The sequence below is a fragment of the Balaenoptera physalus genome, assembly GCF_965194825.1.
Source record: "Balaenoptera physalus genome assembly, chromosome: 3".
Lineage (NCBI taxonomy): Eukaryota > Metazoa > Chordata > Mammalia > Artiodactyla > Balaenopteridae > Balaenoptera > Balaenoptera physalus.
Genome location: NC_138890.1, coordinates 82,665,702 through 82,682,789, shown reverse-complemented (window position 1 = coordinate 82,682,789; position 17,088 = coordinate 82,665,702). Strand labels below are relative to the sequence as shown.

Below are 17,088 nucleotides of genomic sequence, written 5' to 3'. Positions count from 1 at the left end.
CAGCAGCACCCAGAGTACTGAGGTGGGACCTCCATGACTGGGGAGAGGAGGATAAAGGGAAGGAAGCAGATAAGAATATCAAAAGGCATTAAGGAGGTTCCTGCTGACTACTTCAGCACTTCAGCAGGAAGTCACCCTCAAGCTTTTGGGATTATCCCACTGGAAAATCCTACCACTGGGTCCATGGGCACCCGCATCACCTGGAGAGCTAAACCCACACTCCTACCCGTGCCCCTCCCCCCCCCCCACCCCGCCATTCTGTGGATGGATCCTTATCGGTGCTCCAGAGTACAGAGGTGAGAGAGCAGGTCCAGTAATCAGAGTGCGCTTAGAAAAATGGACCAGGGAGAAACTACAAACTAGAGCTGTAGCGCCACCTTCTGCAAGACATAAGAGGTTTCCAGCAGTCAGCCTGGTGAGTTACAGGAGTAAGAAAAGATGTAAAATCTTAAGAATTCTGCCACCTCAAGAGGGAACAAGAGAGTGGAGCAGGTCTACCCTCAAAAGTTGAGGAAACCCCAGATATAGCAGCACCAGTGATCACTGCCCCATCTGAAGGCAACCAATAAAGATTTAAGGAGTTGTCTTCTACTTCAGATGGAAAAACAGCAACACAAAAATATAAGGAACCTGAAAAACCAAGAAAATATTTCACCCCTAAAATGAATAATTCTCCAACACCTGAGCTCACAGCTACAGAAAACTGTGATCTAGCTGATAAAGAATTCAGAATAGCTGTTTGAAGAAATTCAGTGAACTACAAGAAAACTCAGAAAGATAGTTCAAGGATATTAGGGGGAAAATACATGAACAAACAAAATGAGATCTTGACCAAAGAGATAGAAATGATAAAAAAACAACCAAACAGAAATTCTGGAGCAGGAGAGTGAATGAAAAGATTACAATAAAGAGCATGTGTAGCAGACTAGGTGGAAAATAGAATTAGTGACTTAGAAGGTAGGAATTTAGAAACAACATGGAAGTGAACAAAGGAAAATAATAAAAAAGAGCAAAGAAAGCCTGAATGATCTATGGAACTCAATCAAAAGGGCAAATATTATAATAGTTAAGTGTTTCAGAAGAAGAGATAGAGAAGGGGACAGAGTTTATTTAAAGAAGTAATAGCTGGAAACTTCCCAAACATGGGGAGAGACTTGGACATCCAAGTTCATAAAGCTAGTAGATCACCACTTCACAAATGTAGGCATAAACAGAAGGAAAAAAGAAACAGTGGAAATACAAAATAACCAGAAAGCAATCAATAGGATGGCAATAGTAAGTCTTTACATATCTTTAATTACTCTTAAGTGTAAATGAATTGAATTCACCAAGCAAAAGACACAGAATGGCTGAATGGATAAAAACACAAGACCCAACTTTATGCTGCCTACAGGAGACTCACTTCAGCTTTCAGGACACACATAGGCTCAAAGTAAAGGGATGGAAGAAGATACAAGGAGAAACCCAAAAGAAGTAGAGTAGCCATAGTTATATCAGACAAAGCAGACTTGAAGCCAAAAACTGTAACAAGAGACAGGGTCATTATATAATGATAAAGGTGTCAATACATCAAGAAGATATAGCAGTCATAAATATACACACCAAACATTGGAGCACCTAGATATACTAACCAAATACTAAAAGGTCTGAAGGGAGAAAGAGACAACAAATGCAATAATAGATGTCAATACCCCACTTTCAGCAGTAGCTAGATCATCCAGACAGAAAATCAACAAGGAAATGTTGGAATTGAACCATATTTTAGACCAAATGGACCTAACAGACATATATAGAACATTCCATCCAGCAGCAGAATATACATTCTGGTAAGTGCACACAGAACATTCTCCAGATAAATCATGCGAAAGGACAAAAACAAGTCTTGGCAAATTTAAGAAGATTGAAATCATACCAACTATTTTTCCAACCACAGTGGTATAAAATTAGAAATCAATAACAAAAGGAAAGCTGGAAAATCTACAAATATGTGGAAACTAAACAACACACTTCTGAACAACCAGTGGGTCAAAGGAGAAATCAAAAGGGAAATTAAAAAATATCTTGAAACAAACAAAAAAGAAAACACAACATACCAAAACCTATGGGATGCTGCAAAAGCAGTTCTGAGAGGGAAGTTTATAGCAAGGAATGCATACATTAAGAAATTAGAAAGATCTCAAATAAATAACCTAACTTTACATCTCAAAGAACTAGAAAAAGAAAAGCAAATTAATCTTAAAGTTAACAGAAGGAAGGAAATAATAAAACCAGAGTGGAAATAAATGAAATAGACACCAGAAAAAACAATAGGAAAGATCAATGAAACTAAGTGCTGGCTTTTCAAAAAGATAAAATATACAAACCTTTAGCTACACTAAAGAAACCTTTAGCTAGACCAAGAAAAAAAAAGAAAAAAAAAAGGAGAGAAGATGCAAATAAATTAAAATCAGAAATGCAAGAGCAGATGTTACAACTGATACTACAGAAATACAAAAGGTCATAAGAGACTACTATGAACAATTATATGCCAACAAATTAGACAGCCTAGATAAATTCCTAGAAACACACGCCTCCCAAGACTGAATCAGGAAGAAATAGAAAATCTGAATGGACCAATTACTAGTAATGAAATTGAGTTAGTAAAAACAAAATAAAATAAAACAAACAAAACAAAACAAAAACCCTCCCAACAAACAAAACTCCAGTACTGGAGGGCTTCACGGAGGAATTCTACCAAATATTTAAAGAAGTCTTAACACCTATTCTTCTCAAACTATTCCAGAAAATTGAAGAGGAGGGAACACTTCCAGACTCATTACAGGAGGACAGCATTACCCTGATACCAAAGCCAGGTAAGGACATTACAAGACAAGAAAACTATAGATCATTATTCCTGATGAATATAAATACAAAAATTCTCAACAGAATATTAGCAAAGTGAATTCATGAACACACTGAAAGGATTATACACATGACCAAGTAAGATTCGTCCCCCTAGGATGTGAGGATGGTTCAACATATGTAAATCAATAAATGTTTTACACCACATTAATAGAATGAAAGATAAAAATCACATGATCATCTCAATAAATGCAGAGAAAGCACTTGACAAAATACATCTTTTCATGGTAAAAACCCTCAACAGATTGGTTATAGAAGGGACATACTTCAGCATAATCAAAACCATATATGACAAATCCACAGGTAACATTATAATATTATACTCAATGGAGAAAAATTGAAAGCTTTTCTTCTAAGATCAGGAACAAGACAAGTATATCCACTCTCACCTCTCTTGTTCAGTATAGTACTGGAAGTCCTAGCTAGAGCAATTAAGCAAGATAAAGAAAGGTCATCCAAATCAGAAAGGAAGAAGTAAAATTGACATCATTTGCAGATGATATGATTTTATATATAGAAAATCCCAGAGACTCTATGAAAAAATTGTTGGGACTAATCAACAAATTCAGTTAAGTTGCAGGATGTAAGATTAACATACAGAAATCAGGTGCATTTCTATACACTAAAAATCTAAAGGGCTGAGAAAGAAATGAAAACTATCCCTTTTACAGTAGCTTCAAAAACAATAAAATGCCTAGGAATAAATTTAATCAAGGAAGTCAAAGATTTGTAGAATGAAAACAAGGCTTTGTTGAAGGAAACTGAAGAAGACACAAACAATTGGAAGTTTGTGGATTGGAAAAATTAAAATTGTTAAAAAGTCATCTATGTTCTGACTGTTTATTTTTCACCATTGCTAGAGTATAGTGCACTTTGATTTACTTTTATGTCACTGATTAGCATCTTTTTTTTTTTCTTGGCTGTGTTGGATCTTTGTTGCTGCACGTGGGCTTTTTCTCTAGTTGTGGCAGGTGGGGGCTACTCTTCGTTGCGGTGCGTGGGCTTCTCATCGCAGTGGCTTCTCTTGTTGCAGAGCACAGGCTCTAGGTGCACAGACTTGAGTAGTTGTGGCTCACGGGCTCTAGAGTGCAGGTTCAGTAGTTGTGGCGCATGGGCTTAGTTGCTCTGCGGCATGTGGGATCTTCCCGGACCAGGGATCGAACCCGTGTCCCCTGCATTGGCAGGCAGATTCTCAACCACTGTGCCACCAGGGAAGTCCCAGCATCTTTTCATTTCAACTTGAAGAATCCTTTCAGCATTTCTTACAAGGCAGGTCTAGTGGTGATGAATTCCCTCAGTTTTTGTTTGTCTGGGAAAGTATTTCTCCTTCATATCTGAAGGGTAAGCCCTGGATAAAGTATTCTTGGCTGGCAATTTTTACCTTTCAGCTCTTTGAATATGTATTTCACTCTCTCCTGTCTTGTAGCATTTCTGCTGAGAAATATGCTGATAGCCTAGTGGGAGTTCCTTTGTAGGTTACTTTCTTTTTTTCCCCTGGCTGCCTTTAAGATTCTATCTTTATCATTGATTTTTGACAATTTCGTTATAATGTATCTTGGGAAGTTATTTTTGCATTGAGATAATAGGGTGTTCTATTAGCTTTTTGGACTTGTATGTCCAATTCCTTCCCCAGGGGTTGGACATTCTCAGCTCTTATTTCTCTAAATACACTCTCTGCTCCCTTCTTCCACTCTTCTCCTTCTGGTAGACCAATTATTCTTTTATTTGTTTTTCTCATCATATCTCATAGTTCTCATAGGGTTTCTTTACTTTTAAAAAATCTTAGTTTGTCTTTACTCTTCTGAGTCATTTCTACGTTTCTATCCTGTGGGTCGCTAATTCCTCTTTGATCTTTCTGCGTCTTTTCCTAAGTTCTCTAATGTATTCTTTATCAGATTCATTGACTTTTTTAGCTCCAGAATTTTTGTCTGGTTCTTTTTAAAAATGTCCGTCTCGTTGGAAAATAACTCCTTCTATTCATTCATTTTACTCCTGAGTTCATTTAATTGCCTTTAAGAGTTTTCTTGTAGCTCGTTGAATCTCTTCATAACAGCTGTTTTGAATTTTTTTATCAATTAGATTGCAATAGCCTGTGCCTTTGGGTTCAATTGCTAGAGAATTATTGTTCTTTTTGTTACACCATATTACCATGATTTTTCTTAGTGATGAAATGTGCCTCTGCTGTTGCATTTGAAACACCACACACCTTTCTTGTTTACTTTGTTCAGTTTAACAGATGGGCAATTAGAAACTTTTGTTTTCCACACGGTGGCGCCGTTGGTCAAGCTTTTGGCTCCCTTCACCTGAACTAGCTCTGGGGTTGCACTTGGGAGCACCTGGTTAAAACAAACAAACAAACAAACAAACTGGCTTAGAAAAAGCTAGCAGCAGAGTAGGGTGTAGTGTGGGCTTAGCCCCTGGGGCTTTCTGGGTGCCCATTGCCCAGTAGGGAGTTCCTCAAGTTGGGGTTGAACCTCCTGCTGAAATCTTTTTTTTTTTTAATTTATTTATTTTTTATTTTATTTTTGGCTGCATTGGGTCTTCGTTGCTGCGCGTGGCCTCTCTCTAGTTGCAGCGAGCGGTGGCTACTCTTCATTGTGGTGTGCGGTCTTCTCATTGCGGTGGCTTCTCTTGTTGCAGAGCACGGGCTCTAGGCGCGCATGCTCATTAGTTGTGGCTCGCAGGCTCCAGAGCGCACACTCGGTAGTTGTGGCTCATGGGCTTAGCTGCTTCGCGGCATGTGGGGTCTTCCCGGACTAGCGCTCAAACTCGTGTCCCCTGCACTGCCGGGGGGATTCTTAACCACTGCGCCACCAGGGAAGCCCCTTGAAATCTTGAAGCCGACAGCAAGGCACTTGTTCCTTTAATGGCCTTTGATATACTTGTCTGCCTCTTTTCCTTTCCTCCCCTCCGCCCCCCTCAGTCACAGAGGTTTTTCCTCAGAAATCCTTGCTGCTGGAGAGAAACAGATCCATCCTCCTGTGACCTGTGCAGCCCAGTGGTCAGTCACTCACACCCTTTTGCTTTCCACCTCCTCTGTGAGGGAAGTCACTATTGCTGCTGCTGGGAAAGCCCAGAGCATGTCATGTCACCCTGGGGAAGGAGGGCTGACTTCTTGAGATTCTCCTTCTCCTCTGCCTCCAAATTGGTCTCTCGCCTGGTTCAATGGCATGCCTGATTCACCTGCTAGCCTGTCTGGACTTCCACAAATTCTCTGTCTCCCTTGCATGTCTGCCTTGTTTTGCATTCACTAGTCTCACCTCCCCTCCCCCACCCCACCCTCTGTGTTCTGGTGTAATGTGAAGAAGCACGTTTGTTTGGTTGTGAATAACCAATTTGTTGCAAAAAAAAGGGGAAAGATAAAAGGGACAACTCATGCCACCATGATGCTGACATCAACCCCCAACCCCAAAGCCATTCACAGATTCAACTCAATCCCTATTAAAGTTCCAATGACATTTTCCACAGAAATAGAAAAAAAAAATCCTAAAAGTTGAGTGGAATCACAAAAGACCAAAGCAATCATGAGAAAGAAGAACAAAAGCAGAGGCATCACACCTCCAGATTTCAAACTGTATTATAAAACCATAGTAATTAACAGTATGGTACTGGCATAAAAATAGACACATAGACCAATGCAACAGAATCAAGAGCCCAGAAATAAAGCCCTGCATGTACAGTCAACTAATATTTGACAGGGGAGCCAAGAAAAACCAATGGGGAAAGGACAGTCTCTTCAACAAATGGTGCTGGGAAAACTGGATAAGCACATGCAGAAAAATGAAACTGGACCCTTTCTCCAACCACTCACAAAAATTAAAATGGATTAAAGACTTAAACATAAGACCTGATATTATAAAACTCCTAGAAGAAAACACAGGGAATAAGCTCCTCAATGTTGGTCTTGGAAATGGTTTTTGATACCAAAAGCACAAACAACAAAAGTGATAATTGACAAGTGGGACTACAACAAATTTTAAAGCTTCTGCACAGCAAAAGAAACAATCAGCAAAATGAAAAGGCAACCTACAGGATAAGGGAAAATATTTTCAAACTGCATATCAGATAAGGGGTTAATATCCAAAATATATAAAGAATTTATACAACTAAATAACAACAAAAAAAAACCTGATTAAAAAATGAGTAGAAGAACATTAAGTATACATTTTCCCAAAGAAGACATCCAGATGGCCAACAGGTACATGGAAAGATGCTCAGCATCACTAACCATCAGGGAAATGCAAATCAAAACCACAATGAGGGAGAAAGTGGCCAAGATGGCAGAGTAGAAGGACCCTAAGCTCACCTTCTCTCATGAGCTCACCAAAATCACAACAATCTGCAGAACAACCATCGATGAAAAAGTCTGAAACCTACCAGAAAAGATCTACAACTAAAGACATAAAGAAGGAACCACAGCAAGACCAGTAGGAGAGGCAGACTAACAATATAATCAAATCCTATATGCCCCCACCCCCACCCCGTGGGACAGCCACAAACTGGAGAATAATTATATTTCAGATGATCTCTCACAGAAGTGAGAGTTCTGAGCCCCACATCAGGCCACCCACAGCCCGGGGGTCTGGGGTTCTGGAAGAGGATCCCCCAGAGCATTTGGCTTTGAAGGCCAGCAGGGCTTGATTGCAGGAGCTCCACAGGATTGGAGGAAATAGAGACTTCACTCTTAAAAGGCATGCACAAAATCTCATTCACACCAGGACCAAAGGAAAAAGCAGTAATTTCATAGGACTCTAGGCCAGATCTACCTGGTGGTCTTGGAGGGTCTCCTGGGGAGGCAGGGGGGTGGCTGTGGCCCACCCTGTGGGCACAGGCACTGGTGGAGGATATATCAGTAGTGGTTATCTGCATGAACTCCCCTGGAGGCTGACATCTTGCTTGGATCGTTAGCACCAAGACCTGGCCCCATCCAACAGCCTGTAGGCTTCAGTGCTGGGACACCTCAGGCCAAACAATTAACAGCCTATAGACCGAATCTGCAAAGGCAGGCCAGACATTACCCTGGGACCAGCTGGCCCCTGACCCTTGGGTGACAAGAGGGGAGTGCACTGCTGGGATGCATAGGACATCTCCTACAGGGGGACACTTCTCCAAGGTAGAGAAACATAACCTGCCATGTACATAAAAATACAAATAGAAATTTAGACAAAATGAGGCGATGGAGGAATATGTTCCAGACAAACAAACAAGATAAAACCCCAGAAGAAGAACTAAGTGACATGGACATAAGCAATCTACCTGAGACATATAGATCAGTGGAACAGGATAGAAAACCCAGAAATAAACCCATGCATTTCTGGTGAATTAATCTACAACAAAGAAGGTAAGAATATACACTGGAGAAAAGACAGTCTCTTCAATAAGTCGTGCTGGGAAAACTGGATAGCCACATGTAAAAGAATGAAATTAGAACATTCTCTAACACCATATACAAAAACAAACTCAAAATGGATTAAAGACCTAAATGTAAGACCAATAATAAAACTCCTAGAGGAAAACATAGGCAGAACACTTTTTTACATAAATTGTAGCAATAGTTTTTTGGATACATCTCCTAGAGTAATGGAAATAAAAACAAAAATAAAGAAATAGGACCTAATTAAACTTAAAAGCTTCTGCACACAAAAGAAACCATAAATAAAATGAAAAGACAACCTACAGAATGGGAGAAAATATTTGCAAACAATGCTACTGACAAGGGATTAATTTCCAAAATATACAAACAGCTCATACAGCTTAATATCAGAAAAACAAACAACCCAATCAAAAAATGGGCAGAAGACCTAAATAGACATTTCTCCAAAGAAGACATACAGATGGCCAACAGGCACATGAAAAGATGCTCAATATTGCTAATTATAGAGAAATGCAAATCAAAACTACAGTGAAATATCACCTTACACCAGTCAGAATGGTTATCATCAAAAAGTCTACAAACAATAAATACTGAAGAGGGTGTGGAGAAAAGGGAACCCTCCTACACTGTTGATGGGCATGCAAATTAATGCAGCCACTGTGGAGAACAAACGGTATGGAGGTTCCTTAAAAAACTAAAAATAGAGTTACCATATGATCCAGCAATCCCACTCCTGGGCATATATCCAGAAGAGATGAAAACTCTGATTCAAAAAGATACACACACCCCAATGTTCATAGCAGCACTGTTTATAATAGCCAAGACATGGAAGCAACCTAAGTGTCCATTGACAGATGAATGGATTAAGAAGATGTGGCATATATATATATACACATATGTACACACACACACACACACACACACACACACACACACACACAATGGAATATTACTCGGCCATAAAAAGAATGAAATAATGCCATTTGCAGCAACATGGATGGACCTAGAAATTATTATACTAAGTGAAGTAAGTCAAAGACAAGAATCATATGATATATATATATATATATATATATATATATATATATATATATATATAACTGAATCACTTTACTGTACATCTGAAACTAACACAACAGTGTAAATTAACTATACTTCAATTAAAAAAAGAGGTTAAAGAAAACCACAATGAGTTATCAGTTCACATCTGTTAGAATGGCTGTCATCAAGAAGACAAGAGGTTAAGTGTTGGTGAGAGTGTGGAAAAAAAAATACACATACACAATTATTCAGCCACAAGAAAGAAGGAAACCCTGCCATTTGCAGCCACATGGATCTTGAGGTATTATGCTAAGTGTGCTAGGTCAGACAGAGAAAGATAAATACTAGGTATATCACCTGAATATGGAATCTAAAAAAAGCTGAATTCATAAAGACAGAGTAAAATGGTAGTTACCGGTGCATGGTCTCTAGGCGTGCGGGTTTCAGTAGTTGTGGTTCGTGGCAGCTAAGCCCATGTGCCACAACTACTGAGCCTGTGCTCTAGAGCCCGCGTGACACAACTACTGAAGCCTGTGCACCTAGAGCCCATGCTCCGCAACGAGAGAAGCCACCGCGATGAGAAGCCTGCCCGCCGCAACATAGAGTAGCCCCCGCTCACCGCAACTAGAGGAAGTCCGTGCGCAGCAACAAAGACCCAACACAGCCAAAATACACACACGCGCACACACACACAAAAAACATGTTTTTGCTCCGGCGGAGGAAATACCTACAAGTACAGAAGGAGCCTGGCTGGCTAGTAAAGAATATTTTTCACTTTCAAGGGTCTGTTCTGCTTGGAACACTGCCTTCTGGAACTTTCTCTTTTGGACACCTTCCTTAACTATTCAAGCTCTTGAATTTTGGTTTGCTAAGACCTCTCCTGGCTACTATTCCAACCCCCCCTGGGGTTGGGTAAAGGCTACATATTGCAACACAGAAATTAAGATCAGAGTATTTTCCACAGTAAAGCTGTCTTAGTTTCAGAAGGCAGGAATTCTAATTATTATGTTTAAATCCCTTTGTAATGTATCGTCCACTTCCTGGAGTTTATTTTCATAGGTGCTTTCATGTTTCTATGAAACAAGAAGAGAATAATACTCCAGCCATGGAACCATTTGTTCTAGAATTAACAATACATGTGGTATTTTTTTCCCCTAAAGACCACCCCAAATATGAAGGCTAAAATAGATTATTTTCACAATCCACCATTTACACTAAGCACCACCACTGCCTTCTCTATGTGTGTTACCACTGACCTCTATCCCAATGAGCTGGCCCTGTGAATGTGGCCTGGGCCTCCCTTAGAAAGTTAACCACTATTGGCTTTAATTAGATGTCATTTCCTACATATATGGTATGTTTTATACCAGTTACTTGTAGAAACAACAGAAAGTAGTTGTTGACTGTTCCTTCTACCCTTAAGCTGCTTTCTGGTGCCCCACCATGGAACGTATAGAATTAGGGACACTGTTAAATTACTTTTAGAGTGAAAACTTCTTAAACAGCATTATAATGTGGAAGTCATTATCTCTTCAACTTTCAGTAGACCAATGCTACTTGTGTCCCATTCAGATGATTTTCAAATGTACTTTAAGTCTGACTGTAGTAAAATCTAATAAAGCATAGAGATGACCAGATGAGCTACTTTGTAGTTTGCAAAGTTTGAAACAATTTGCAGGTGTGGCTGTTTAATTCACTGAGACCAGCAGCCTGGAGTAAGCCGCTGTGTGCCAAGAAGATCTCGTGCACATTTCACCAGTCACTTCTTTCGGTTAATAAACTCTTCTAAATGCAGCTGTCACTTATCACAAGCTGTTATGGTCTGAATGTGTCCCCCGCAAAACTCACATGTTGAAATCTAACCCCACCCCCCCCACCGCCGTCCCCCGCAAGGTGATGTTATCGGGGGATGGTGCCTTTAAGAGGCACTTAGATCATGAGGGTGGAGCCTTCATGAGTGGGATCAGTGCCTTTATAGAGGAGGCCCTGCAGGGCTTGCTCTCCTCTCCCGCCATGGGAGGATACAACGGGAAGTCTGCGACCCGGAAGAGGAACCCCTCACTCGACCATACTGGCACTTTGATTCGGACTCCCAGTCTCCAGAACAGCGAGAAATACATTTCTGTTGTTTATAAGCTACCCAGTTTGTGGTATTTGTTACAGCAGCCCAAATGGACTAAAACATAAACGTAATTCACAAGAGTTTGTGAATGTTTTATGCCAGGTAGGAAAGGCATAATTTTGGACCACAGGACATGGTAAGGGAGAATAAGCCTGGAAAAGGCTTCAAAAGAGACTGACACAGCCGGTTTGGACACAGCTGACTAAGATGCAACCGGAGCTTGTTTTCTCAGCCTCAGCGCTATTGGCATGCGGGGCTAGATAATTCATTGTTGTGAGGGCTGTCCTGTGCATTGAAGACTGATTATCAGTATCACCCCTGGCCTCCACCCACTTAATGCCAGTAGCTGCCTTTCTCCCAGCTGTAGCAGCAAAAATGTCTCCAGACACTGCCCAATGTCCCCTGGGCTGCAAAATCACCCTCAGTTGAGAACCATTGAAGTAGGGAATTCATTCAGAGTTCCAGAGAAAAACTTTACACTGTCTGTAGTTTGTTTAGGTCCCTGATGGCAGTGGCACCAACTCTGAGCTACTAAGAAGCATTTGTCACATGCTGTCAAGAGGTTGACCTTTAAAGCCCATCTCAGTTGAGTTCCAGTCTACCCTTCTTAGGTGGTAGTCTCTTCCCTGAACACCAGTGTTTTTCAAGATACTCATTAGGAGATTATGAAATCTATTTAGTGGGTCCCAACCAGCATTTAAAAAAACAAGAAGAAGAATGGAATGGAATAAAATAGTACAGAAAATGTCAGGGTAATACTTTATGGAATAAATATTTCTTTGCAAACCTTTGGATTATATATATAACTGTGAATGCTTGCTCATATTGGATGTTAATGTAAAATGTAGTTCTTACGAAGAGTTGGCAGTCAAAAGAGTTTGAGAATCCCTATTCTATTTAACATATCCCTTGGACATACACTTCTCTCCTAATGTGCAGTTTATTAGTCTCTCACTAATGCTGTAACAAATTACCACAATTTAGGGGATTAAAACACACAAGTTTATTCTCTTGCAGTCTGGGAGGTCAGAAATCCGAAATCAATTTCTCAGCACTAAAGTCAAAGTGTTGGCAGGGCAAGAACTTCAGTCCTATAACTGCAAGGAACTGAATCCTGCCAGCGGTGAGCTTAGAAGAGGATTGTGAGCTTCAGATGAGATAGCAACCCAGACCGACATGTTGATTGCAGCCTTGTGGGACCCTGAATCGAGGACTCCTTCAAGCTGTGCCTGGACTCCAGACCCATGGAAACTGTGAGTTATATAAACTGATGTTGTTTTAACTTCCTAAGATGGCACTGATCTGTTATGTAGCAAAAGGAAACTAATAGAGGCATTCAAAGGATTCACTAGAGCAAAAATCTAAACTATGCTGATATAGTACATGGATATTAATATTAAAATTATGCGATTTTATGTAATAATATGGAGGAATCGCAAATGCATTTTTGCTAAGTGAAATAAGCCAGACCCAAAAGGCTGCCTGCTATATGACATTTTGAAGAAGACAAAACTATAGGGATGACGAATAGGTCAGTGGTTAACAAAGATTGGGGAGAAGGGAAGAGTGTTGACTATAAAGGGAAACAGGAGGGAACTTGCGGGGTGAGTGAACTGTTCTGTATCATGACTGTGGTGATAGATACACATCTCTATATATTTGTCAAAATCCATGGAACTGCACATCACAGACAGTGACTTTTACTCTGTACAAATTTAAACATAAATTTTTAAAACTGAGTAAATTACAAATCCTTACTTGGAGCTACTTGCCCTGGAAGAGTTTTTTCCCTAGTTGGACAATAGGGGAGGCCAAAGAGAACTCTTTGTCCTAGGATTGGAGCCACCACCATGGGACTTAGCCTAGAAGTTGTGGAGAAGGTGGCTTCCTTGTCTTGTCCTCTGAACACGTCTGTCCCACTCATGGAGCCAGGGTCCAGTCAAAATGATCAAATCTAACGTAGGGCCTGGTGAAGTTACTGAATGTCAAGATAAGCAGAATTGCTAGGAGAAGTGAGTTAAGTAGAAGAAGAGAAAAAAATCAGGTTGGCTTTATATTTCTCCACAGTTGCAATATGTAAAAAATGTATGGTAATGGACTAGACTTGGAGACATTAGTATGGACTCATGTTTTTCGTAATATAGAGACAGATGGATGCATATAGAAATATTTATAGATATGTGTATATACACTGGGTAGTATACACAGAAATATTTCTTTACTCTGAGAGGGTCTAGAAGAAGCGAAAAGGAAAGAAGTGCTAAACCCCAGTGGTAAAGAGCACACCCAGCACCCAGATCTTGGATTCTAAATACCATTCTTCAGCAAAGGGGAACAGGACTCACTGGAGAAATGGCTGATCCTAGGGCTGGGACAGGGAATATACAAGATGAAACTGGAGCATCTTATGGTGCCAGAAAGCAAGGAAATGCTCAAAAAACAAGACAATGGATGTATGTCAAAGGGACTCACGGGCTACCTGAAAGAGCTCTCAATGGCCAAAGCTGAAACATTTTGAGCAACAAAATAAATAATGTAATATTGGATTATAACCCAAAGTATAAAATAGATATCTTTGAATCCATATTGACACAAATAAATGAGTAGGTAAATAAATAAGAATAGACAAATCTCCTATACAAAAGAATTTCAAGGGAATTCCTTGGCCGTCCAGTAGTTAGGACTCAGTGCTTCCACTGCAGGGGGCCCAGGTTCGATCCCTGGTTGGGAAATTAAGATCCCGCATGCTGTACAGTGCAGCTGAAAAAAAAAAAAAAAGAATTTCAAATAATTTATGTAGGTGCTATACTCTGAAATCAATAGAGCATAACTCTCTAACCCTTAAATGTGGGCTGCCTATAGTGACTTCCATCCAAAGAGTACAGTATGGAAAGGAGGACAAGAGTGGAAAAATCTGACAAACACCGCCACAAGTGTACAATCAAGTTTAACATCATCAGCGATGAGTCATGTTGATAGCATGTACCCTGGACATGTTGCGGTGAGAATGGCACTTTACCTTTGCAGTCTTCCTCCCAAGAACCCTAACCCTAATCACGAGAAAAACATCAGAAAAACCCAAATTGAGGGCCAGGCTACAAAGCATCCTGACCTGTATTCTTCAGAACTCTGAAGTTCATCAAAAACAAGAAAAATCTGAGAAACTGTCACAGGCCAGAGGAGCCTAAGGAGAAGCGATGACTTAATGTAATGTGGTATCCTAGATGAGATCCTGGGGCAGAAAAAGGACATGAATTAAAAACTAAGGAAATTTGAATAAAGTATCGACTTTAGTTAATAATAATGTTCATTAGTCTTGACAAATTAGTTCATTAGTTTTGACAAATGTATTGTTGGGGCCCAGGGCAGGCTGCCCCAAAATATGCCTCAATGGCATATTGATTGTTTTGAACTAAAGTTACTTGAGAAGCAGCTGGTGAAAAAAAATATTTTAAAAAACCCACTCTGACCCTGCTCTTTCCTGCTGAAAGCAGGAAATAAATCTCCCAAGTGAAGGTATCCTCCCTATATCAGGAGGCTAGAAAGCATCCTTATCGCCAGTTAGGGAATTCAAGGCTAAGAAAGCTGTATAAACAAACTGTGTTCCTTCTCCATTAGTCTGCTACCCCAAGCATGAGCCCCTTTGTTTTGTGAAGTCTTCACAAATAATTGTTTCTTTGTCTAAAAATGAAATATAAACAGCTTGCTTTGGTCACTTTGGGGATTCCATTTCTATAAGAGCTCCATGTGTAAGAACTAAATTTTTTTTTCTCCTGTTTTATCTGTCTTGTGTCAATTTAATTACTAGACCAGCCAAAAGAACTCAAGAGAGGTAGGCGGGAAATTTCCCCCTCACTGACAGTATCCTACTAATGTAGGATATTAGCAGTGGGGACAACTGGACGCCGGGTATAAGGGAACCCTCTGTACAACCATTGCTACTTTTCTGTAAATTTAAAGCTATTCTAAAATTTTAAAATATTTTAAAACACATTTAAAAAATCCAAAAGCATGTATAGTGTGATCTTTCCTTCCTTTCTTCTTTCCATACATCCATCCATATATCCATCTGTTCTTCCATCAATTCTTCTTTCTGTATTTGTACATAGAGAGTTGCCTGTAATGCTGTCCACCACATTTTTGTTTTTCCTGCAGGGTATGGATCCCTTTTTTAAAAAAACAATTGAAGTAAAGTTGATTTACAATGTTGTGTTAGTTTTGGGTATATAGCAAGTGATTCAGATATATATATATATATATATATATATATACACACACATATATTTGTGTGTATATGTGTATATACACACACATATATGTATTCTTTTTCAGATACTTTTCCATTATCAGTTATTACAAGATATTGAATATAGTTCCCTGTGCTATACAGTAGGTCCTTGTTGTTTATCTATTTTATATATAGTAGTGTGTATATATATTAGTGTGTATAGTGGTGTGTATCTATTTTATATATAGTAGTTAATCCCAGACTCCTTATTTATCCCTCCCCACTCCTTCCCCTTTGGTACTATGATTGTTTTCTATGTCTGTGAGTCTGTTTCTGTTTTGTAAATAAGTTAATCTGTATCATTTTTTAGATTCCACAAATAAGTGATATCATATGATATTTGTCTTTCTCTGTCTGACTTGCTTCACTTAATATGATAATCTCTAGGTCCATCCATGTTGCTGCAAATGGCACTATTTTGTGTCTTTTTTTATGGCTGAATAATATTCCATTTTATATAATACCACATCTTCTTTATCCATTCATCTGTCGATGGACACTTAGGTTGCTTCCATGTCTTGGCTATTGTAAACAGTGCTGTTATGAACATTGGGGTACATGTATCTTTTCAGATTAGAGTTTTCATCTTTCCCAGATGTATGCCCAGGAGTGGGATTGCTGGATCATATGGTGACTCTGTTTTTAGTTTTTTAAGGAACCTCCATACTGTTCTCCATAGTGGCTCCATCAATTTACATTCCCACCAACAGTGTAGGAGGGTTCCCTTTTCTCCACACCCTCTCCAGCATTTATTATTTGTAGACTTTTTGATGACAGCCATTCTGACCAGTGTACCACATTTTAAAAAATTGAAATATAGTTGACTTACAATATTATATTGGTTTCAGGTATACACCATAGTAATTTGATATTTTATAGATTACACTCCATATAAAAAGTTGCTGTAAAGTATTGGTTGTATTCCCTGTGCTATACATTACATCCTTGTAATAGCTATTTTATACCTAGTAGTTTGTACCTTTTAACCCCCCTCACCATTTTGCCCCTCTCCCCCACCCCTCTTGCCTCTGGAAACCACTGTATCTATGAGGCTGTCTATATAATTCTCTGTATCTGTGAGTCTATTTCTGTTTTGTTGTATTTGTTCATTTGTTTTATTTTTTAGATTCCCCCATATAAGTCAAAACATACAGTATTTGAGTTTCTCTCTCTGACTTATTTCACTAAGCATAATACCTTCCAGGTCCATCCATGTTGTTACAAATGGCAAAATTTTGTTCTTTTCTTGGTTGAGTAATATTCCATTGTGTGTATGTATATGTGTGTGTATATATATATGTGTGTATGTGTGTGTTTATATGTATGTCACTTCTTTATCCATTCATCTGTTGATGGACACTG

At 39.4% G+C, this 17,088-nt stretch overlaps 1 protein-coding gene across 3 annotated transcripts in view; it reads left to right on the top strand.

Moving 5' to 3' along the window:
- Positions 1 to 17,088, top strand: part of LVRN (laeverin) — a 166,296-nt gene that overhangs the window by 8,777 nt on the left and 140,431 nt on the right. Inside the window, exons 3-4 of one of the 3 annotated variants that reach the window (XM_082455737.1) lie at positions 2,783 to 2,852; positions 12,628 to 12,691. In XM_082455737.1, coding sequence (XP_082311863.1) covers positions 2,783 to 2,852; positions 12,628 to 12,691 — 134 coding nt within the window. Of the gene's footprint in view, positions 1 to 2,782; positions 2,853 to 12,455; positions 12,692 to 17,088 lie in introns of all 3 variants that reach the window. The other 2 variants (XM_082455738.1, XM_082455736.1) reach the window with 2 other exon arrangements.